This window comes from Phyllostomus hastatus, unplaced genomic scaffold (genome assembly GCF_019186645.2).
Source record: "Phyllostomus hastatus isolate PE091 unplaced genomic scaffold, TTU_PhHast_1.1 phas_scaffold_216, whole genome shotgun sequence".
NCBI classification, from domain to species: Eukaryota; Metazoa; Chordata; class Mammalia; order Chiroptera; family Phyllostomidae; genus Phyllostomus; species Phyllostomus hastatus.
The window spans coordinates 1,421,685-1,446,039 of record NW_025334018.1 but is presented as its reverse complement, the minus strand read 5'-3'; the positions used below and the strand labels follow the sequence as shown (position 1 = coordinate 1,446,039).

The 24,355-nt window shown below is 41.5% G+C and overlaps 1 protein-coding gene across 6 annotated transcripts; it reads right to left on the bottom strand.

The window, feature by feature from the left end:
* Nucleotides 1-19,386, bottom strand: PRKAB2 (protein kinase AMP-activated non-catalytic subunit beta 2). Of its 6 annotated transcripts, XM_045816637.1 has the most exons (9): nt 18,799-18,973; nt 18,335-18,515; nt 14,403-14,569; nt 13,246-13,339; nt 12,885-13,005; nt 7,504-7,637; nt 5,756-5,824; nt 3,874-3,910; nt 1-2,805 (listed from the first exon to the last, which is right to left on the bottom strand). In XM_045816637.1, the coding sequence occupies exons 2-9, from the start codon at nt 18,488-18,490 to the stop codon at nt 2,786-2,788; spliced, it is 798 nt and encodes a 265-aa protein (XP_045672593.1). In that variant the 5' UTR covers nt 18,491-18,515; nt 18,799-18,973; the 3' UTR covers nt 1-2,785. The 6 variants fall into 6 exon arrangements, with proteins under 6 accessions (XP_045672593.1, XP_045672592.1, XP_045672591.1 ...); XM_045816636.1 differs by lacking the exons at nt 3,874-3,910; nt 18,799-18,973 and adding an exon at nt 19,133-19,386; XM_045816635.1 differs by lacking the exons at nt 3,874-3,910; nt 18,799-18,973 and adding an exon at nt 19,165-19,386.
* Nucleotides 19,387-24,355: the final 4,969 nt, after the last annotated feature.

The following is a 24,355-nucleotide window of genomic DNA, read 5'->3' as shown; positions in this document are numbered from 1 at the left end:
TAAAAGGAAAGGTGTTTTATACAGTAAATTCTGTACAATGGGATCCAAGGACACCAGTATGTTATGCCTGATTTATTTACTTTAAAAAAGCATAGTTCTGAGTTACTTGAGGCTTTATTTTCTTAGTATTACTCCTCAGCTAAGTCATTCTTTTTCCCACAACCCCCAGACCATGATGCAGTTCTTTAAAAGTTAACTGTCCCAAGAGCTATTTTTTACTCTTCTGACTCTGGAACTCCTGTAACTCCCCAACACCCCCAGAAAAAGCCAAAACTTTTTTTTCTTGCTTTTATGCATTTTCAAAATCTGCCAAACTCTCTTCTGCAGAAATAAACTACCTCTTTAACCAATATAAAAGAATGAGTGACTGAGTTGTACTTTGGGCTACCTTCTTCCCTCCCTATCTACCTTCTAAAGCAGTTCCCTGGGGACAGACTGAAAGTGTGATAGGGCTTCTCAGGGCCATGGGGTGTATTAGCAGTATAAAGAAGGAACAATATTGAAGGAGTCATCCTGTAGTTCTTCCTACCTGTCACCTTCCACATCAGCTAGTAGATTCCCATTTCAAATCTGGCTGAGAGATTTCCTCAGAACTGGAGAAGCTGACACTCTCTGGCCATTTCCAAATTAGAAAGATGTGAAGATCAGTATCACTAAAACCTACTGTCATTGCAGCCAGACCCAATTCAATGGAGCCTCTGGCCTGAGAGAAATTGAAGGGATCTCTTTTCCTGTCCCACTCTACTGATACGCCTGTGTGGAATAAAAATTTTAATACATGAACACACAGGTAATTACATTTCAATACTGTTGACAAGAAATGTGTCTACAACAAAGTCATTTATGCAACATCCAAGATTTTTAATCCTCCTAAATGGCCACTTATTAATGTGTATTAGAAAAAAAATCTAGTTTAACTGAAGATGATGTAGATCCTAAGAGTTGGTTAAAATAGGATTTGGCCTGGATTTTTTAAATGACATACCATTCATAAAGTGGTTGGGACAGTAAGTTCTCCACAAAAGCCTATTGCTTCAGAAAGAGGTCTGTGTGGCTAAAGCAATATTTACTCTCAGCAATTAAGCACCAAAGAATTTAGCAATCTGCATTCCCTGCAAAACAACCCCACACCCTACTGCCTCACAAAGAGGATCTAAGAGGTCTACATACAGGAAGACAACTCTGTCAGTTTTGTATGGGAAAGCAGGAGGCAACTAAACTGACCTGTGGGTGCCCTTTCTGTGTGGCTGGGCTCATCTTAGCAGGCAAGGTATCAAGTTTACCATTTTCTCGGGCATTAAGTTTGGCCTCCTTCAGTGTTAAATGTTTGAGTCACCTTTATCCATAATGGAAGAGGCACAGATACCTGGAAAATGTTCTATGCACCCCAAGAGTGGATTGAATAGCCACTTTTCATTCCACAAATGTAAGTCATTGACCCCATTTCATCATCAAACATGTTCTTAAAATGGAGGCAGAACAAAATGATCCTATTAGCACTTAGTGCAAGGAGGCACTACTTTTCATGGCTGAAAACACCAAGGGTACTTTCTTGCTTCTTGACCTAATGAATCTTTAAGTTAAGGGAACCTTTTAGATGTATCAAATTTGCTTGAATAAATCTGTATCTAGAGCAGCATTTAATTAACAATGTGCACAGGGTCAACCACATTAATGTAAGGTTGTAGAGGACTAGACTAGGGAAGAAAATCTTGGGAATCATTTATCAAGAGCCTGAATTCTATGCATTCTCTTAAGACTAATGAAAAGGCATTTTTAACTGAAGAAAAATGTAGGCACATAAAATCTTCCAAGGATGAAAGAGATGCAAATTTTCCCTGGTCCACTCCTACCACCTTCAGAGTTGTCTGCTTTGAAAAAGAACATGGAACAGGGCCAAGCCTTGTGGGAAAACCCATGGGAATGTGCCAATATATCATCCTAAGCTGTGGCATCAGATGCAAACAAGAAAATAGACCTGCATTCTTGCCTTTCTTATAATGCTGAGCCAAGTGGTAACAGATACCCTGGGCCTGTGCTGGGATCAAAAAGGAGGCTTTCTGACAGCCTTCGTCTCCGAGGTGGGTCAGATATTACACAGCCGTTGAAAGGGGCCATTTACCCAATGATTTTTTTGTTAGGGGATGGTCAGGTATAGGACTTGAAAGAGTTTATCAAAGCAAGAATGTGAAATGAGAAGGGGTACTTATGGAGCATCTGGTATTATAAAAAACACTGATTGTGCCACATACTCTGGAAATACAGAAAAACCATGCAAGAAAAGCCGCCCCTGCAAGCAGGCAGCTATAAGGAAGGCAGGACTCTGGCACAAGCCCATTCCCTGGAAAGCCAAGGAAGCAGAGATAGATTCTCCACCCATCATGGATCCTGAGTTTGCTCTCCATTCATTTTAGGAAAAAAGCTTCCTATAATGAAGGTTCTTCCTGCAGCTTCCCTAAACAGTTCTTGGTGAGTACCACTGGCAGATAGAATACATCTAGCTAGGAGGCTTCCATTAACCTCCTTCCCATATGTATATATATGTAACTTTTTACTTAAAATAAATTCCATGAATTCATAAAGCTCTCATCTTCAATCAAATGCAAAAGCAGAGCATCCTACTTAGAGGCTCTGAAACACACTTATCAGCCTGCAAGCAAATCAACCTTCCAGTCTCAGGTAGGCAAGGGAGATGCTTCTGAAGCCTGGGAGGCAGGAGGGATTTCTTCAGATGGGCTTGTACAGCAGAGTAGTAACATACTTCTTCTTGTAGCGATGGGTTGCGCTAAGGACCATCACACTGTCCTGCAAGGAAAAGAAACATGCAACTAACTCATTAGTTCAGGCAGTACACAGTTCTTCCCAGCCATCAGTCCTTCACTGTTGCTTACTTTTTAAAGACATAGTTGGATATTACAGAAGGAGGATGGTTTTGGCATCAAATCAACTTAAGCAGATTCTGATTCCTACTATTTGTGGCCTTGAATATCTATAAAACGTCTTTTTTCTCATGATTAAAGGATAACACCTACCATTAAGGTAGCTCTGATGATTACATCCAAATATCTGGCATAGTACCTGACAAAATATGTGCTGAAATAATATTAGTCTCCCATTTCACTCCATCCCCAATTTTAAATTTGAATATTGGGTTTAAAACTGGCAAAGCAAAAAGGAAGAAACATCCTGGCAAACACTTCTAGAAGGAAGTCTTAAATACAATGGTAACAGGGCAGTGATCCTTTTAAAAAAACCATTTCCAAGTCCTGAAGCAGGTCTGATTTCCATTTAAAACCAAGAATGAACTTAAAAAGTCTTCTCTGATCAAGAGGGGACTCAGGAATCCTCTTCTATCCTTGAATACAGTGGACCCCAAAATCTTCCTAGGAAAACAGCCTAAACAATCTGGTTCAAGGACAAGGTGAATTACAATAATCAAGATCAGCATGAAAAATATAAGGTACGATTTCCCAGGTTTGTTACAGGTCACATGTATACCATAGGAGAAGACAGCAGGCCTGTGCACATCCCTTGATAGCCAAGGAGCAGTTACAGAAGGCAAAATTAAGTGAGATGCCAAAGAACCCAAGAATATCCAGTTGAGAAACCAGTGCATCTTCCTACTTTCCCCAATATTGTTTATCCACAATGAATGCTTCCCAGATTAACGTTCTGTGATCAGAGTATAGTGATCATAGCCTAAATATGACAGAATGAAGGCAGGTAAAAAGTTAAACTCCAGGAAGGGTTTGGTAGAAATGAGAAGCAGGCAAGAGAAAGATGTACTTTGAAAGACCTGGCATAGTAATCTCTAGGAAAGAGCATGGAATAAGGACAGGAGGAATGGACTTCAGTCCTCTCTCTGGTACTTACTGGCAATCTGAACTTCTCTGAGCCTTAGTTTCTTTATCTATAAAACAGGGTTAAAATAATACTTACCACACAAGGTTATTATAAAAAATAAATTCAGTAATATATATTTTGAAAGTACTCTTAGTGATTTCCCTTATCTGATGCACACCTAAGAAATACAAGCAGCTTAAAAAGATGACTAGGGCCCATCCTAGAGGCACTTATTCAGAATCCCTGAGGATGCAGTCTCTGAATCTGTACGTTTACAAACTTTCCAGGTGATTCTGGTGATGATCAGCTTAGTCAGGTAACTGTAGAGCAATATAAAAATTTATGCCAACAGCCAAGCCACAAAGACATTACTAGATTGAACAAATACTTTCCGCCTAGATTCTGAAGCATAGGGAAACCAAGGACTCTAGGAGGGGACATGGCAAATCTGGTTATGTTTCTCCCAGATGTAGTACATATAGAAGAGATACATTCACTCAGGTATATGTGACTGAGGCACCTGTGAGCAGCTGTGTCCTCCTTTAAAAAAGTGGAAGCCTTAATATCACATTTAAGCATTCTTTGAACTGAAAGCTAAACTTGCTTTTTCTGCAAATGAAATTTTAGTGCTATGAATTCAAAATTAAGTAGATAGTAAAAAGGTTATAGCTACCCATAAAGAAACCAGGGAGCAAAAAAGTTCAATCACAGGGAAATTCAATTAGCCAGAACATAGATACAAAGACTAAGACTTTTTAAAATTAAATTTATTGGGGTGATGCTGGTTAAGATTATGTAGGTTTAAAGAGTACATTTCTATATGATCTGCACTGCATGTGTGCCCACTACCCAAAGTCAAATGATCTCCCTTCACCATATATTTGACCCCCTTTACCCTTTACTACACCCCAATCCCCTTCCCTCTGGTAACCACCATACTGTTGTCTGTGAGTTTCAGTTTTATATCCCATAAATGAGTGATATCATATGGGTTCTTAGCTTTTACTGACATTTCACTTAGCATAATATTCTCAAGGTCCATCCATGTTGTCACAAATGGCAATATTTCATCTTTTCTTATGTCCACTGTATACAGGTACCACATCTTCTTTATCCAATCATCCACTGAAGGACACTTTGGTTGTTTCCATATCTTGGCCACTGTGAATAATGCTGCAATGAACATAGGGGTGCATATATCTTTGCAAATAAATGTTTTCACATTTTGGGGGGTAGATACCCAGAAGAGGGATTGCTGGGTCATATGGTAATTCTATTCTTAATTTTTTGAAGAGCCTCCATACTGTTTTCCACAATGGCTGTATCAGTTTGCATTCCCACAAACAGTGAATAAGGGTTCCTTTTTTCCCACAGCCACTCCAATACTTGTTATTACTCATCTTGTTGGTAACAGCCATTCTAAAGGGTGTGAGATGGTATCTTTCTGTAGCTTTGATTTGCATTTCCCTAACAGCTAGTGAAGTTGAACACACTTTCATGTATCTGTTGTCCATTTGTATGTCTTCTTGGAAGAGGTATCTGTTCAGGTCCTTTGCCCATTTTCTAATTGGATTGCTTGTTTGTTTAGTGTTGAGTTGCATGAGTTCTTTACATATTTTGGATATTAACACCTTATCAGAAGCTGTTGTTGGCAAATATTTTCTCCCACTGGGTTGGTAGCCATTTTTTTTGCTGTTGGTTTCTTTTGTTGTGCAGAAGCTTTTTGAGACTAAGATTTAAAAAAAATAAATAAAAATAAAAACACCCACTAGTTAAAAAAAGCTCTCCATAATTTGACCATTACTACCAGACTCAGCTTCAGTGAAGTAGCAGAACAAGTAACCACTGGAGAACATGCTACCTTTCCCTCCCATTTAGAGGAGCTCTGTGAAGAGCCAGCCCCACCACTTACCTTAATGGACAACGCATAGAGATGGTTTAGCATAACATGATTGGGCTCAGGGAGCAAGGCTGGGTCACACTAAGAGAGAACAAAAAATCATGAATGGAGTGAATGCACAGTCTTAAACCAAGCACTTTACTCTTCTTCCAAGCCCTTTGGGATTGATGAGAAACTAAACTAGTACATATTATTTCTTTTAAATACTGAACTTACCCTTGTATATATCTATAATACATTCTCATTACAGGAAATCAGGAAAATTCTGGGGAATTTTCAGGGAAGAAACTCTAAGCCTCAGCATCTGTTCATCTTCCTTAATATAGCTAAGACAAAAATCTTTCCCATAACACACAGAAGATTCAGGTTAAGAGATAAAAGTAATCTTAATAGGAATCAAATGAACTGACTATAGACACAGATTATTTTTTTTTAAAGAAAAAACCCTTATACTTCTTTTCTATACCTTCAAATGATAAACATTCCTTATCTTGTGTTGGAATACAAATCCCCACAACCGGTTCTCATAATCCATAGCTCTGGGCCTGAATTATTTGGACCAGAAAGAAACTATGAATTTTGACATCAGTACCTGGAAAACTCACAACTCAGACTTCATAATGATCACACCACACACACACACACACACACGATCTGTCCAGAAGGTACCCAGCCATGTACTATGAAAAATGGAGACATTCATTGAAGCAGATACAAGATACAAGAAACATTGTACACAGAACAATGACGCCTCAGTCCCCTTCAAAGTAGGCACCTTGGGACCTCACACAGTTCTCCCAGTCACCATCAGCTGCCCCATCATGTTATCTCAACAACAGTCTGAAATCTTTTCCCTTTCAAAGATGATTTTAGTTTTGGGAAAAGCTAGAAGTCACAGGGTGCCAAATTTGGGCTGTAGGTAGGCTGAGTCACCTGAGTGATTGTATGTTTCACCAAAAAACTCTGCACAAGATGTGATACATGAGTGGGTATGTTGTGATGAAACAGCCAATTGCCAGTTGCCCATAGCTGTGGCCTTCTGAATTATCCAAATAGTTTCCACAGAGTTTCCAAATTTAATGCAAAATCTGATGCAGAGTCGTTGCTCTATTCAGTCATTTTGAATGCAATGGCCACATAGTATATATGCTCACTCAAGAGCATCTACTGCCCCCACTAATATAGTTGTCATTGTTCATGCATGTCCATTCCAGTCCACACTCCTTGGCTGCCAGGTTACATCCATGTTGTGCAAACCATTCTTATTATATTAATGCCTTGACTTTTTCCATATGTAAATGGTATAGATATAGGTATAGATATAGACAGTTTGTCCAGAAAAAGTCCAGCATTGTTAATGATGACTCAGCCCCCTTACAGCCCAGATTTGGTATCCTGTGACTCCTGGCTTTTCCCAAAAGTAAAATGACCTTTGAAGGGAAGAGATTTGAAACTATCACTGAGATTCAGGAAAATATGATGGGCAGCTGATGCTGACTGGGAGAACTGTGTGAGGTCCCAAGGTGCCTACTTTGAAGGGGACTGAGGTGTCACTGTTCTATGTACAGTGTTTCTTGTATCTTGTATCATCTTCAATGAATGTCTCTCTTTTTCATATTACATGGCTGGTACCTTCTGGACAGACCATATACACATATGCACACACTTGTAATAATCCAAACCTCTAGGACTACTAAACTTTTAATTCAAATGGTCCTAGTGACCCCAAGATGCCCCAGCAATGCTCTCAGGATACTCACAGAAATATTAGTGTCCTTGTTAAGAATAACTTGAAGAAGGTGAGGAGGCAAGATGGGTGGGGATTTTAATCTCTCCTCAGATCGAAATACATACATTTCTTGCCCATAAGGCCCTGGGGGTGAGCTAGAAAGATCTGGAAGACAGTTATCCAAATATAAGGGAAAGTTGGAGAACAAGTAAAAATGCATGAAAAAAAAATGTCATTACTATGGCAGCTAATAATAAATATACAAAAGTTACAAGAGTCATGGATCATAAAGTTGTGACATGTTGGGTCTACAACTGTAAGGCAACCAAAAAAAAAATGTCTGAGTCACCCTGAACATAAACCAAGAAGCTCCTCAACATGGCAACATGACATGGAGGATAGAGGAGATGAGAGGTGAAAGATGTAGCTTTGGGAAGTACTCCATTATAGCTGTGTGAGGCAGGACAAACCCTGGCACTGCAGTCAGTTTCCCCATTCATAAAATAAAAGTAATCTCTGCCCTATTTCACAATATTTTTAAAGGAATCAAATAAGAGAATAAATGTGAGCCTTGGCCAGGTGGTTCAGTTAGTTGGAGCATCATCCTGTACACCAAAAGTTTGTGGGTTCAATTCCCAGTCAGAGCATATACCTAGGCTGTGGGTTCAATCCCCAGCCAGGGTGTGTGCAGGAAACAACCAATCCATGTTTCTCTCTCTCTCCCTACCCCTAACCCCTTCCTCTCTCTCTAAATCAATTAAAAAAAAAAAAAACATATCCCCTGGTGAGGATTAAGGAAAAAAAAGATAATAGATGTGACAATGCCTGGTAAACTGTCAAACAATATGAAAAGATTAGATTTCTTCTTTTTTCTACCCAAGCAACAGACAACAAGGTTATAAACTCTAAGACTACTGATACTACCATGATTTTAACAAGGACAAAATTATTAACAATGTAGTGGTCATTAGGGAAATGCAAATAAAAATGACAATAAGATACTACTTAACATTCAGTAAGATGGCTATAATAAGAAAGACTGACAATAATAATAATTGTTGGCAAGTATGCGGAGAAACTGGAACCTTTGTGCTATTCCCATTGCTGGTGAGTATGTAAAATGGTGCAGCTGCTTTGAACAACAGTTTGGCAGTTCCTCCAAAAATTAAACATAAAGTTACAATATGACCCAGAGATTACATTTCTGGGTATATGCCCAAAAGAAATGAGAATATATGTCCACATAAAACCTTGAACACAAACATCCATAACAGCATTATTCATTACAGACAAAAAGCGGTAACAATCCAAATGTCCATCAACTAATGAATGGGGAAACAAAATAGTATATCCTTATAGCAGAATTTTATTCAGCTATAAAAAGCAATACAGTACTAGTACATGTTACATACAGGATGAACATACTAAGTGAAATAAATCAGATACAAAAGACCACAGAGTGTATAATCCCATTTACATGAAATGTCCCAAATAGGAAAAAACCATAGAGGCACAAAGTATTTACGTATGTGGTTTCCAGGGGATATGGGGGGAGGAAATGAGAAGTGACTGCTCATAGGCACAGGGTTTCTTTCTGGGGTGATAAAAATTCTCTAGAATTAAGACAGAGGTGATGGTTACATAACTCTATGAATACATGAAAATTACTGAATTGTTCACTTCAAAAGGATGAATTTTATGGTATGTGAATTATACCTTAAAAATTGAAAAATGTATACAGACAAAAAAGGAAGAAATATACAAAAATGAAAAGAACTATAACCTTTCGCTTAATAAATTTTAAGTATTTTATAATCCCTAGTAAAAAAGATTTTGATAACCAGATCAGTATAAGAACTCAGATTTCAGTTGAATATGAGAGGCAAAAGAAAAGAGTAGCAATAATACCGTTATATTAAACAACATCTTAAAAATACACAGAACTTTAAACTTTTCAAAACAGTGTTATTTTGTCATGTGATCCACAAAACACCCCTAAGAAATACCACTGAGAAATTTTTTGTTTCCTTTTCATCCAAAGAAAAGAAAATTGGTTAAGTGATTTGCCTAAAGTCACATCCACAGTTAAGATGGTTATTGAGTGAAGATTAAAACCCATTGTCTCAGATTCCTAATAAAACATATTCTAAACCTTACTTCAGTGGATCAGGAAATTGGGTGAAGATGGAAGAAAGATCAAAAGTATGCTAGTCCTCTCTCTATATTATTATGATTGTATGTCTACTATTTACTGGTTGCTTTGCCAGAATCATGTAATGCAAAAATTTAGTCGTATGTGGCCTCATGATTTAACTCAGTATTTCTGAAGCATTTTTAATCACTGCCCCACCATCCAAGAAGAATATTTAGCTTTACTTTCTGAGCTTATATAATGAAAACAATAGTTTTACAATTTTTCTAAACAAACAAAAATACTATTGATTATTCTTTTGGAAACTGCCCTGAGATTCTAATATGCCCCATTTAAGGTACTTTGTATTGTCAGCTGAGAATCACTGAGAATATAAGTCTCCAGTTTTACTCATAAGGAACTGAGAACCAAAAAAGTTAAAGGACTTGTCTGCAATGATGAAGCTAGTAAGGAGCAGAGGCAGGCTCTGAACCCAAAAGGGAGAAGCATGTTCACTAGAAACACAGTGCACACAGTTCTCACCTTTACTGTAAAGTAACAAAATAGTAACTGTGAGTGTGGTTAGCAAACCACTCTTCTGGTGTGGCAGCAAATGCAAATAGAGATGAAGGCCTTGGAAAAACTAATATTGGGAGAAACAAAAGGATACAGATCTTTTACTCTCCCAAGGAATATTTTCAAAATCAAAATACAAAATTTCAGTTAACATACACACAAAAGACTTGTGGGATTTTTATTACCCCCCTTTCCCGAAAGACTACCACAGCTGTGGGGTCCTATAGCACTGCAGAACTGCCAACTGAGCTAGCATCTGGCAGGGTGAAGCTGACGCAGCTAAACAGGGCAAACCAGACAATACCCAGCCTCTGCTGGATGATACCACCATCAAGGTCAATGAAAACTTTGAAATATTCGAAATAGCTTTCTAAACTGTAGGACATAAGCCATTAGTAACCTAAACAAAGAAGGATAAAATAGAAAATAGAGTGCATCACATGTAATCAAGGCAAACACTGTTCTATAAGACTTGTGTTACAACTGTGTGTGTGTGTGTGTGTGTGTGTGTGTGTGTGTGTGCTGGGTTGCAATGTAAAACAAAAATCTTCCCGTATATCCTGGTTAAAAAATTTGAAATCAAATACTCTAAACTGAGATTTTTTTTGTCTCAGAGAAAGAGACCTAAGTGTTTACTGAATTATACAGTATGAGGCAAAAAGCAAGTTTACAAGTGTTTGTACAGAAAACAATACAATAATTAATTAATAATAATACAAGAATAGACTTCCGGCAAGATGGAGGAATAGGTGGACGCACCATACCTCCTCACACAACCAAGATTAGAACAACAATAAATTACGGTCAGCATAACACACAGAACTGATAGAGGATTTATCTGAATGGAAGTCGGACAGCCAAGAAGTTGAAGTAGACCCGTACATCCAGACTGGTAGGAGACGACAAGCCGAGCGGGCACTGGGCTGCCGCGGGTCGGCGGCGTGCGGAGGTCAGGGAAAGTTTGGCATGGAATCGGCGTGACAGCCATCCGGGGCGCAAGAACGCAGCGGTGATCCCTGAGTACGCAAGCTGCGGCTGCCGGATCCAGTGGGGCAGCGATTGTGGACCAGGGCAGAGCTCGCAGCCCAGGAGCCCGGGAAAGGGTCTGGGCCCAGGAGAACTGAACTGCGGCCATTGATTCCCTCCCATCCCCGCTCCCTCCCCCGCCCCCACATATAACATCACAATCTAGCGACTGGGGCACCCAGCCCCCGTGAACACCTAAGGCTCCGCCCCCCACCCTAACAAGAGCAACCAGACCGGAAAAAAAAAATAGAGACAGGGAAAGACATAAGACATGTGTACAACAGAGCAGATCAGTCCCCCAGGACTCATCCTTTTGAGCGACCAAGAAATAGCCAATCTATCAGATGCACAGTTCAAAACGCTGGTGATCAGAAAGCTCACGGAATTGGTTGATTTTGGGCGCAATTTAGATGAAAGGATGCAGGTTACCATAAAAGAGATGCAGGAAGATACGCGGAGGAGAGCCAATAGAGACAGGAAGGTATCTGAGTCTCAAAACAATACAATGGACCAGAAGGAAGATAGAATCAATCAAGCAGGAAAGCATGATGAAATAAGAATTCAAAAAATCGAGGAGAGCCTTGGGAACATCCAGGACACCTTTAAATGTTCCAACATTCGAATTATAGGGGGTACCAGAAGGGGAGGAGCAACAAGTGGAAAAGTTATTTGAACAAATAATAAAGGAGAACTTCCCCAATCTGGCAAAGGGAACAGTCTTCCAAGAAATCCAAGAAGCTCAGAGATCCCCAAAGAAGTTGGACCCAAGAAGAAACATACCAAGGCACATCATCATTACATTAGCCAAGGTAAAAATGAAGGAGAGAATCCTAGAAGCAGCAAGAGATAAGGGGACAGTAACCTACAAAGGAGTTCCCATCAGACTGTCAGCTGATTTCTCCAAAGAGACCTTACAGGCAAGAAGGGGCTGGAAAGAAATATTCCAAGTCATGAAAGGCAAGGACCTACATCCCAGATTGCTTTATCCAGCAAAGCTCTCATTTAGAATGGAAGGGAAGATAAAGTGCTTTTCAGATAAGGTCAAGTTAAAGGAGTTCATCATCACCAAGCCCTTATTTTATGAAATGCTAAAGGGACTTATCTAAGAAAAGAAGATAAAGAAAAGACATGGATAGTAAAAGGACAGCAAACTCACAATTATTAACAACCACACCTAAAGCAAAACCAAAAGAAACTAAGTAAACAACTAGAACAGGAACGGAACCACAGAAATGGAGGGCTAGCAGCAGGGGGGTGGGAGGAGGGGAGGGGGGGAAAAGGTATAGAGAATAAGTAGCATAGAATGTAGGTTGAAAATAGATAGGGGGAGGGCAAGAATAGTATGGGAAAGGTAGAAGCTAAAGAACTCATAAGAATGACACATGGACGTGAACTAAAGGGGGGGAACGTGGGTGGGAGAGGGGGTACAGGGTGGAGGGGAGGGAAGGGGGAAATGGGACAAATGTAATAGCACAATCAATAAAATATATTAAAAAAAGAAAAAATAATATAAGAATAAACTCTGTTTCATGTACTCACAACTGTAAACCTACTTTTAACCTATCCTGTATATAATTTAGAAGATTCTTCAGGAGAAAATTAAAAAAACAACCACTCTTGAGAAGGAACATGCATTATTAGAGAAATACATCAAGAAAGAGCAAATACTACAAACTTACCTCGACAAGATGTCTCCGAGCTTTCCATTGAATCTAGTTTTAAAGCATCAAATACCTCAAAATCAGATTTTTTGACATGGATCAAATTGTTAATTGTGCCAAGCTGACTGGTAACAACAGGCTGAAACAGTGAATGGGAAAAATTTATGAGTCCCTGTTTCATATCCATCTCTTCCACTCAACTCTCCTCTTTTCAAATATGATCATATTCACTGCCTCTTTTATCAAGAGAAATCCTCCAGTGCAGGAGAGTTGCTGCCTATGGATGGATCCCGACAGCAATGAAGTTTGATACGAAGGGGAATAATAGCTAAGATGAGACTGTGAAGTCGGTGATTACCCTCAGAGATCTAGGCCTTACCTCTGATGGATCATGAACCCACTGTCCATCCACAAAGAACTTGTACTGGTGCTCTCCCTCAGGGAGGTCTAGGATGGCCACAAAGTCATTATGGCTACAGAAGAAAACAGAAAATTAAACAGGCCAAATTCCTATCAGAAGACAGAATGTAAATGTAGAAACCATGAGGCTATCAAAATATACCAGTTATCTCTCACATTGCTAAGCAATTGTACCCCCTGGAGTAAAAAAGTAATGTATAAGCCCAGTTTCCTTTCCTATATCACGTTCAGCATGTATTTGCCAGCCCCTCCCAATAATTTTAGTCCTTAACTAACATCTAGAAAAGAATAAAGATTTTACTCTCCCCAAATGGTTCACCTTAATACAACTATTTTGCTATCAGCAGAACAGATCCCTCACAAGTGTAAATAAGAAAGATACCAGTAGGTTCAGGATACTGAAGTGGCTCCAGGTACCCTTCCATATCTTGATGAGCATCTTCTGGAAAATTACATACTGATAGGCAGGACTTTCTGATTACCAGTTAAATAATTTATTACTGTTCTGCAGGCAACAAATAATACTATGACCTAGAACTTCATAATATGTTTTGTTTTAGTGTAGAAATCAGAGCAACTAGATTCAGCTATTTATAGAATACTTGCTACAAGGATAGAAAGGACTTGAATTAAGAGTCCTAAAAAATGTACCCACAAAGCTGTAAATGCCTCTGAGTGGTAAAATACCTCAGTGGTAAAATAACCCTCACTCACTATGAGATTAAAAAAAAAGTTGAAGATATAGTCACTGGTCACAGAAAATACTCGCGTGTTTGTTCTGGCCTGGATGGAGGTGGATCTAGCTGGCGGGTCAGACAGAGGTTATGTCTGGAATAGTCTCTATACCACAAACCATTCTTTACAAGAAGAATTAGCAAGCTATAGCTACTGAGCCAGATACTTACATAAAGTTTTATTGGAAAATAGCAGTTATTTATTTACTTAGTATCTACAGCTACTTTCATGCTACAGTGGCACAATTGGGTACTTTTAAGAAACTCTTTGGTCCATAAAGTTTAAAACATTTAGTATCTGGCCCTAGCAGATGGAGAGGAGTGGTTCAGCCACATTTCTACTCCTGGACTCTGCAGACTCAATCAAGATGCTTGCCTTCACCTCTTAATCAGTGGAATCTTGGTGCTCCAATTGTTGAAGGACCCAGAGATGAAGACCTCCTTGCCTCCTTCAGACCAGCGGATAACAGTGGGCCGGGCCTGCTGTGTGGGCTTTACGGAGTCCTCCAAATCCTGCTGCCATGACACAAACTCTTTGTCCCCAGGGAGCTGTAAGAAGGATTAGGTCATCCCTAAATTGTGACCCATGAATTCTTAAAAGGTCACTCTCCTCCTTAGGGCAGAGAGGGGTGCTAGGTTTCTGCTAAGGATCAATGAGCCCTGAAATTAGCAACTAAATAAAGTTATGAACAGACTAGAGAAAAACAACTCATCTAGAACCAAAGTGGTCAAATGGCTTATGTTCAAGGGCTGCCCAAATCACGTCCTAACTTCCAAGTCTATTTCCTGTTATCACATTCACTCACAGGCAGGCGACTATGATATGCTTCTGATTGCCTAAGAGGAAAAAATGTAAAAACAAAGTATGGCTCTATAAAACTAATTAAGTTAGCCAAATATTTTTCACATGCAGGCATGAAAAGCTCTTAATTATCATTGTAATGGAAGTTAGAGATACTGAAATTCATAACTCAATTTTAGCTAATAGGTTATAAAGGACATTAAAAATATAAAAACCAAATCATTGGTTTCTTAAATTTTCAGTAGTGATTATGAAACCTTATCTGCTCACCTATGTCAGATTTATACTAATTATTTCAAGAGTATGAATGAAATTTCTGGAGCCTAAAGGAACATCAGATCAAAAACACAACTTCCTTCAACAAAAGCAGTTCTAATATTAAGTGAGGTCTGCAGGATTCTAAAAACTGACTCCTTACATAGTTTCTTTTCATTACCATGTTGGGGTAATTTCCTGGCGCTGAGAGACTGAAGACGCCGACAATGCCATCACTACATCAAGAGTTTATTAAGGGAACTTAACATGAGGCTCATATCTTGGGCATCAGCAAGATACAGTAATGTGGATATATTCAAACCTGGTAGAGCAGACACTAAAGACTTATGCAGAACAGAGCAGAATGGACAGAGGTATTGGGGCAAGAGCTGCCCCAGATAAGGGGAAACAGCCTTAGTGCCTGCCCAGGGCAGGACAATGGCCTGTTCCAGGGACCAGCACATCTGGGGCATAGGGCAGGTGTCGATCAGAAAGCGTCTGAGGGGATTTATAGGAAGCAATCTTTGTTCTGGCCTGGATGGAGGTGGATCTAGCTGGCGGGTCAGACAGAGGTTATGTCTGGAATAGTCTCTATACCACAAACCATTCTTTACAAGAAGAATTAGCAAGCTATAGCTACTGAGCCAGATACTTACATAAAGTTTTATTGGAAAATGGCAGTTATTTATTTACTTAGTATCTACAGCTACTTTCATGCTACAGTGGCACAATTGGGTAGTTTTAAGAAACTCTTTGGTCCATAAAGTTTAAAACATTTAGTATCTGGCCCCTTACAGAAAAAGTTTGCTGATATCCACTTTGCATTGGCTTAAATGATGTTGGTAAATACATAAAAAAGACTGTACAGTATCAAGTCAAAATATTACCAAATAAAATAAACTGGGTTTAAACATAGGAATGGCTTATTCATTTGGGCTTTATTTTCAAAATGGCTGGGGTATTCTACCTTCCACACTGCCACTCACTATTCCTTGAAACTGCACTCAGACACCAGTAGCAACACAATCCGAGGTAAACACAGAAAGAGAACTGAAGGGACTTTCTCATTGTATTAGTGGCTTAAGAGAAAACCTGATCTCCATATTCTTAAAGCAATGCACTCTTGTTGGACAGGCTACATTACAGCATTACAAAAATTTCAACATATGCCTAAGAATCCTCAGATTATAATTAGATATAGGGCCTGGGAATCTCTTTAAGTTTCCCATATAATAATGCTATGACATATTAAACAAAGAAAAAACCCTCATCTTTAGAGATATACTCTAAAATATTTAGATAAAATAATATTTAGTAAGTCTAGAATTTGCTTCAAAATAATTCATGGGAGTGAATTGGGTATAAATGAAATAAATTCATTCATGAATTGATCATTGTTTAAACTGGGTGACAGGTATTCAGGAATTCATTAGACTTTTCTCGCTATACTTTGAAACATGAAAAATGTTTCAAATTTTCCATAAAGTGTTTAAACAAATCTCAGGTGATTTTAACATGCAAACAGAATTGAGAACTGAAGAAGGCAAGCACTGGAAGCAACACAGGCCTCACTACCACTGTTTCTATCAGTTACTCTTATGATATAGGATTTCCGATTTAAAATTTGAAAGCTACAAACTACTGATATGCCTAAGCTTCGGAAGGAAGCCCTTCCAGGTATGACATACACTCCTGTGTTAGCAGGAGTACAGCTAACTAGCAGAAAGACTGTTTATTCCAAGTTAAATAGTCAGCAAAGTCATCAGGAAAAGAGACAAAACAATTAGAATTACAGTTTGAAATGTTTAAGTAAAACATTGAGAGAAAAAGTAGAGACAATAGTTTGAGAACTATAAAATCTTAGATTTGGAAGAGACTTTAGGAATTACCTGAACCAATTTTATTATTTCACAAATGGCAAGACTGAGATAAAGGAAAGAATGATCCAAAATAGGCTCCATTTCAGAAAAGCAATCTGGCTTTTATTCAGGACACGGAATACGGCAGTCACGGTTTGACAACTGCACTGTACTTAAGTCCTGAGTCATCAATGTAAGAAAAGGGTAAAAATACAGTGAGGTAGATCACCTTGACAAAGTAAATTCAGATGGCTGGGTGGACAGTCCAAATGATGAGAAAGAAGTCCTGAAGTGGGAGAAGAAAGGAACAGAGAAGAAATCCCCCAAAAGGGTCATTTTATCATCCTCACTCCCCCTCTCTCTGGTTACATTCTCAGCTGGGATCCAAGAAAATAACCAAATTCCATGTGCTACCAACTTGGAAAATCATTCTCTATTTACTTTGTGAAAGACATAAGAAACATCAAACACATTCCAACCTCCTCAATCCCTCCATTTTTCTACTTCATTCCAGTTGGCCTTAATGCATTTAATTTAATGCTAACAGCTGTAAAAGTGATTAGAAATATTTGAATGGTAATCACATTGTCAGATCCTTTTAGCCTTTCTGTAGACTGAACACAAGGTGCTGTTTTCCTGAAAGTCCTTGGAACTGAGACCAAGGTCTCAGTTCTACAGCGGTCTTCTGAGCGGCTATGGGTGGTCGTTTTCAGCCATGGTAACATTATCAAGTACTACTGGGAAATGGAGAAATCCTGGAATTACTTGCTCTGCCACTGCGAAAGAAGCACAGCCTTAGCCACCACTGCTATAGAATATGAGACAAAAACTGAGCAGCGATGTCCTTTATTGATCTCTGAGGCTAAGAGAAAGTATTCAAATAAGCAAGTGGTTGTTGCTTACAGTCAAGCCAAAGGGGAAAAGGATCAGAAGTGCTGAGCTCTAAAAAGGTCAAAAAAAGATACTGACACGTGCAAGTTGTCAGGGAAAAAAACTTTCATTTGCCCACCTCAGGGCAAATGTGAGAAACTGAAGTTTTCCACCAGTGCTTACAACCTATATATCCATCAATACTCTAGAAGAGGACACTCTGCCTGTTAGGGAAACCAAGATCGGGGCGGGGCCGGGCGGGGCGAGGCGGGGGGGGGGGGGGTCCTACTGTCCTCATCCTGAAAATGTGGGTAACAGATTAGTCGGAAAAAAAAAAACCTTTTACTTCTATTTTGAGGCAGTACTGCAAGAGGAATTGCCATCCAACATCCTCGTTCCCGAAAAATCCCTTTAATTCAAGAAGCCGTAACCCCAGGTCAGTGTGATAAGAACTAAAAAAGGGAGGAGGAACCCTGACACTCAGGCTGCTGCAGAACCGCCACCAACTAGGGGCGTGAGGACGCTCACCTTGGAGTCCGGTAGGCTGAAGAGGCTGGGGTCATCTGTGCTGCCCACCATGATCTTATGCTCCCTGTCCAGGCCATGGCCGCTGGCGCCCTCAGCGCGTGCAGCCTTAGTGCCATGGCGTTCCCCTGCCACCCGGTCGCTCGCGGTGTTTCCCATGGCTGCAGCTCCAGTCGGAGACCACCTGCCGTGGGGAACAACAAGCATCAAAAAAACAACAACAACAAAAAAAAACCCCGGGGGCGGAGTCAGAGGCACCCCTGTCCCCGCCCCGTCGTCTGGAGACCCAGTTAAGGGAATCCCCGCCGCCGGGAAGCCGTGCCCCGTCTCCTCTCCCTCCTGAGCCTCCAGGAACGCCAGGAACGCGGGGAACCCCGAAACCCGTCCGCTACCCGCTGCTCAGGAAACCCGCTTTCGGGGACTCCCCTGCATGCCCATGCTCACGCCCACGCCCACGCTCAAATCACCTTCTGCAATGAGCTCCCTCCTCCCCCGGCTGCCGGTGCGTTGGGTGTTCTGATGATAAGGCCACCAATAAAGTTATTGAAATTGAAACCGCGCCCAAGGCTAGCAAGCCCGGTTTCCTCCTAAAATGGCTACACGGCCAGCCTTGCAGACCGACTCCCGCTTGTTAGGGGCGCTGCGCAGCGCTGCGCCTGCGCCTGCGCCTGCACCGTCAGCCTCCCTAGCCGCGCCCTCCCACCCCCCCCACCCCCCCCACCCCCCCACCCCCCCCACCCCCCCACCCCCCCCACCCCCCCCACCCCCCCCACCCCCCCCACCCCGTGACGGACAGCCCACCGCAGGCTCCCCGGCCTGGCTAGGGCGCTCGCCTGTAGTCAGTTACAGGCTGGACTGGAGCCACCAGCTTGCGAGACTGCTCCGGGGAATGGTTCGCTGAGTCCCCAGGCCTGCCGTGTAGAGGACACGAATGACAGCTCCGAATGACACTTGAGGCTGCCACCCTGGCTCTGGTGTTCAGTAACAGAAGGAGTGGCGCTGCTTTCTTCCTGGTCTCCTCACCAGTTTCCTTGTAGTGGGCGATCCTGAAAGGTGGGCTTCTGGAGAGAATAAGAAACCGGACTTCCCACTTAAGGCTGGATTGCTCATGGTTAACACTTGACGTGCTCTAGGGAACCTTCAGCCCAACTGCGGGCCCAGGGAAGGAGTGATCAGGAGATAAACCTTAATTTAGTAAAATGTCAGTCTAAAAAGAACGAGAAAGCTATTCCAAGCTAAGAAATAATATATGCAATGAGCAACCCTCAAAGAAACTAAATTCAAGAAGGAGAGCAACAACAAAAACAACAGAAGGAATACTAGGCAGAAAAGGGCAAAGACAGCCCTGGGTTTGATACAAATTCAGGCCTTTACTGATAATTAGTGGCATTTAATAAGTCCTACTCTGTATTATAGTTATATGAGTGTTTCATTCCCTACTTGCAACCATTGTGCTCAACATGTGTTACACAGACCATCATCACTGGCTCACTTAGGAGCTCGTTCCAAATGCAAAATTTGGGTCTCATCCTATAGAACTGAAATCTGCATTTTAACAGTATCCCTAGGGGAAAGTGTGTACACATTGAAGTGTAAGGAACACAGCTTTAACAAGTGGCAGAGAGAATATCTCAATTTGATTCCTCTTCTTATTCAGCACATGTTTTGTACAGAGTAAGCTTTAATAACAATTTTCAAACTGAAGGATATGTTTACTACTTTTCTCACAAGATAATGCCACTTGGGCTTAAACACAGCCAGTGTTGGGGAACCACAAGTCACACAAGCCCACCCTTTCTGAATGAGCTGCTCTATTAATAGAAAAGTTCATTTTTATGTTAAGTTGAAAACCCACCCTCATATGTCCAACAAATCCACTGTTCTGTGCTCTGCCCTTAAACTCAGTTGTTTTCTGGCTCTTAATCAAAGACAGTTTGCATTAAAAGGCACAATTATCCAGTAATGTTTTGCTTACCCCTCCCAAATCTTGACTGCTTACTTCCTATTTGGTTACATCTCCTCCTTTCCCCCCTTTCTTTCATCCTTTCCATAGGACTCTGAAACAGCACCCTTGAAGGGATAACACATTTAAACTATTCAGAACTCCAGGGTGGTTTCTTCATGCCAAATATTATGTCTCCGGTAGGTATTTCCTTACAGTGGTCAATCAGCATAAGAGAAGCAAGCAGTATTATATTAGCCAATGCAAAACTTATTAAGAAGATAAACTGTTTTTGTAAAGCTAAATAGAAATGATTTTGGATTATCTGATTTGGGAGTGTTAAATGAGAAACTTTCACAGCCAAAAGCTTTTCTGAAAGAGAGGGCTTATTGAGCCAAATACTAGCCAGAATAGGACCAGGTCCTGGGGTATGCCATCTGAATCACCAGCAGCAGGAATAGGTGGAAAAGACAAACATGTTTGTGATACTGGAGTTGCTGGTCTCCTTTATACTGCAAGTTTGGGGAAGAAAGATGTAAGTTGCTTTGAAAGAATTTATACTACTATAGATAAATGGGGTAGTGTGGGGTTAATGCTGGACATGGCCCATACCCCTGGCCAGAAGGAATGTATATTGTCCTGAGGAATGGAATGTAGTTCCCTCATCTTCCTTGAGGATGGGTTTCCTGCCCAGTGACTGCTTCTTGTGACCTTTCCCTCCTGCATGTACACACTGATGTACTGTGGTTATAGACCACATGCAGGTTTGTGCAACTTGGACCCATGACACCTTTGTCTAGAGCCCCTTATAATGAGCCTTAGACGGGGGTCGGGGGGTTAGGGGGTTGTCCTGCTTTGCCAATTTGTTGCCATAGGTGCTCCCTGTAATGTGGGTAATAAAGGCTATGTCTGCTCTATGAGGTCCTCCTTGTGGTTTTTCAGTTTATCCAAACAAGTGGTTGAGATCCCCAGGCTTGACCTGTATTACATTTGGTGTAGGCAGCAGGATTCGGATACTCCAAAAAATCCCCAAGTTTAGTCGACCGTGGACAACACTATGCTGATTTGGGGGTTGCTGGGGTCGGGGGGAATCCTGGGCTGGCCAGAAAATTCTGTGTAGTTTGAGGTGGCAGACCTTCTTGGAATGGGGATCACTGCAGGACTAGGGGTCACCTCTGAAACCCCCATTGGCATCCTATAGGCCTTGCAGTGTGCAGGAGTGTATTGCACCCTAGGGAAAAATTAAAACCTCTGCCATGTTACCACTGCCTTTGTTTGGCTGATGCGGCCAGTGCTGCAGAATGTGAATGAGAAGCAGATAGAGGCAGAGGCACACACTGTGCATTTAGAAGAGAGACTGGAACTAGAAAGGGCTATGTGTCTTTTACCGGCAGAGAATATGGACATCCTAGCGAGAGAGTTAGAAAAGACCATTGAGCAATTGCAGGACCTAGCATACAGCTTGCCAGGGTATGGGAGGGTGGGTGGGGGCTAACTAGCACCCACCCATATACAAGTAATTGTGGCACAGTATGATTGGAATTCCCGCAAGTGGGATCCTAACACTGAAAGTGAAAGTGACTAGATGGAGAGATCATTGTGGATGAGGACGGGAAGGATATGAAAGTAGGAGAAGGAAAGTTTGTGGCTCATCCTATTATGACCCAGAAGATTAAGACCCAACAGCCAGGAGTGCCACAGGATGTTTAAGTGCCACCTTCCCAGCAGACCTTGCTTACCACGGTGTACCCACATACCCCCACCAAAATAGTAGAGCTGGCTGCAAACTTCAGACAGGGATGTTTGAATCAATTGCATGGTGGCTAGTGTGGCTGTGGGAAACAGGGGCTGATGGCACTTTGCTTACTGGGGATGATTTGAAATATATGTCTTCTGTCACCACCCATCCCTCTTTAGGATCCATGGGGCAGGAACTCAAGATACCTTTCTCTTGTGGCCAATGGCTGACTGCAGAGCAGTGTGGCCTAATGAGGAAGCTCTACCCTCTTCTAATCCACGCTGGACCAGTTTATTGGAGCTCTAGCAGTTCATCCGGGAACTAGGCATGGGACACACCATCTATAACCCACAGTCTAATGGGCCAGATATGGAGAGGTTTACTACAGGAATGAGGGATCAGGTTTTGCAGACAACGCCTCTGAGTTACTTTGGCACCCTGATACCTATTTTGTCCACCAAGGTGGGTGATTATGTACAGGAAGTAGCACAGACAGTTGGTGACTTAAGGAAGGTAGCATTACTGAGACACAGAAAAGAATAAGACCTGTAGAAAAAAAGGACAAAGAAGGAAAAAAAGGAGAGAATTTAACTGTGAAACATAAGCAGAAAGGCCCATGTGAAGCTAATCCGCAAACAGCTATGGAATGACCTGGTAAAGGATGGGGCAGGCAGAGACAAAATAACCAAAAAGCCCAACTGTGTCCTTGTAAGCCTATCGCAGCAACTGAAACTTGAGCAACAGTTCCAGCCTATAGTGATATCTGTGCAAATGGTGGAATGGACATCGTCCAACAAGACAGTCCCATCGGCACCCCCAGAGCCAACACCCTGTTTCGTTAACTTTATGGTTGCTCCACTTGTAGAGTTGTTACTGGGTCCCTTTGTAACAACCCTTGTAGAGTTGTTACAAAGGTCCCTCCCCATGGGCCACCCAGAGGATGGCCCATGGGGAGGGACCTTTGCACAGGGGGTTCGCCTAGGGACCTGCTTACAGGGATCCAGTGGGGACTGGAGGCCACATGTACAACTTGCTATTTATTGGTCCCCAATGATTGTACAAAGAGTGTTGGCTTTAGTTGATACTGGTACAAAATGTACTCTTAGTTATGGTAATTCAGAAAGGTTTAGAGGACCCAGAATGTCACTGATGGCTGTGGAGGACAATCTATTCATGGGAACTGTGACATTAACCCTTGAGATAGAGCATTTACCACCATGCCTCTATAAGGCATATGTTTCCCCTATTCCAGAGTATGTCCTAGGAATTGACATTCTAGCCAGCATGTACTTATAGACCACCATGGGTGAGTTTCGCCTCTGAATACGGGTTGTGAAGGCTGTTTTTTAGGGAGGGGGCATGCCAAACACCGCCATGTGTCACCTCCCACTCCCCATAGAGTAGTGGCCACCAAACAATACCTCCTCCCAGATGGCCGTAAGGAAATTGGGGAGACCACAGAAGAGTTGGCTAGGGAGAATATCATTAGACTGGCACACAGCCCTTACAACTCACCTGTGTGGCCAGTCCAAAAACCAGATAGAGCATGGCATATGACTGTAGATGTAGGGAACGAAATAAGGTAATTTCCTTCTATCTTTGGAGCCATGCCTAACATAGCTAGCCTCCTAGACCAACTTATCCATGAGCTGGGCACATACCACTATGTATTAGATTTAGCCAATGCCTTCGCAATAGGCTTACATCCCAATAGCCAGGATGAGTTTGCCTTCACCTTGGAAGGCCACCAGTGGACATTTATTGTTTTGCCCCAGGATTACTTGCATAGCCCTACTGTTTGTCATGGACTTGTGGCTGCATGGACTACACCATCCTCTATGAAACTGCATCATTACACTGATGACATCATGCTAACCTCTGATTCTCTTACAGAGTTAGAACACTCTGTTCCTCTGTTGTTGGCTGAGGATGGGCAGCAGATTCCAACAAAATCCAGGGACCTGGATGGTCTGTGAAATTCTTGGGTGTTGTTTGGTAGGGTAAGACAAAGGTGATGCCTGCTGCCATTATAGATAAGATTCAACATTCCCCATTCCCCAAAAGCCAAAGCTATTACAGGAATTTTTAGGGTTGTTAGGATATCAGCAGGTTTTTATACCACACTTAGCTCAGCCAATGTGCCCTCTATATCGCCTAACCCACAAAGGAGCCACCTGGGATTGGCGGGGAGAAACTGACCAGGCCTTTAAGGCTGCTAAACAAACAGTAAAGATTGTGCAAGCACTGGGGTCATAGATCAATCTCAGGCATGTCATTTGGATATACATGTTACCTCTGAGGGCTATGCATGGGGCCTCTGGCAACAGCAGCGAAGCACCAGAGT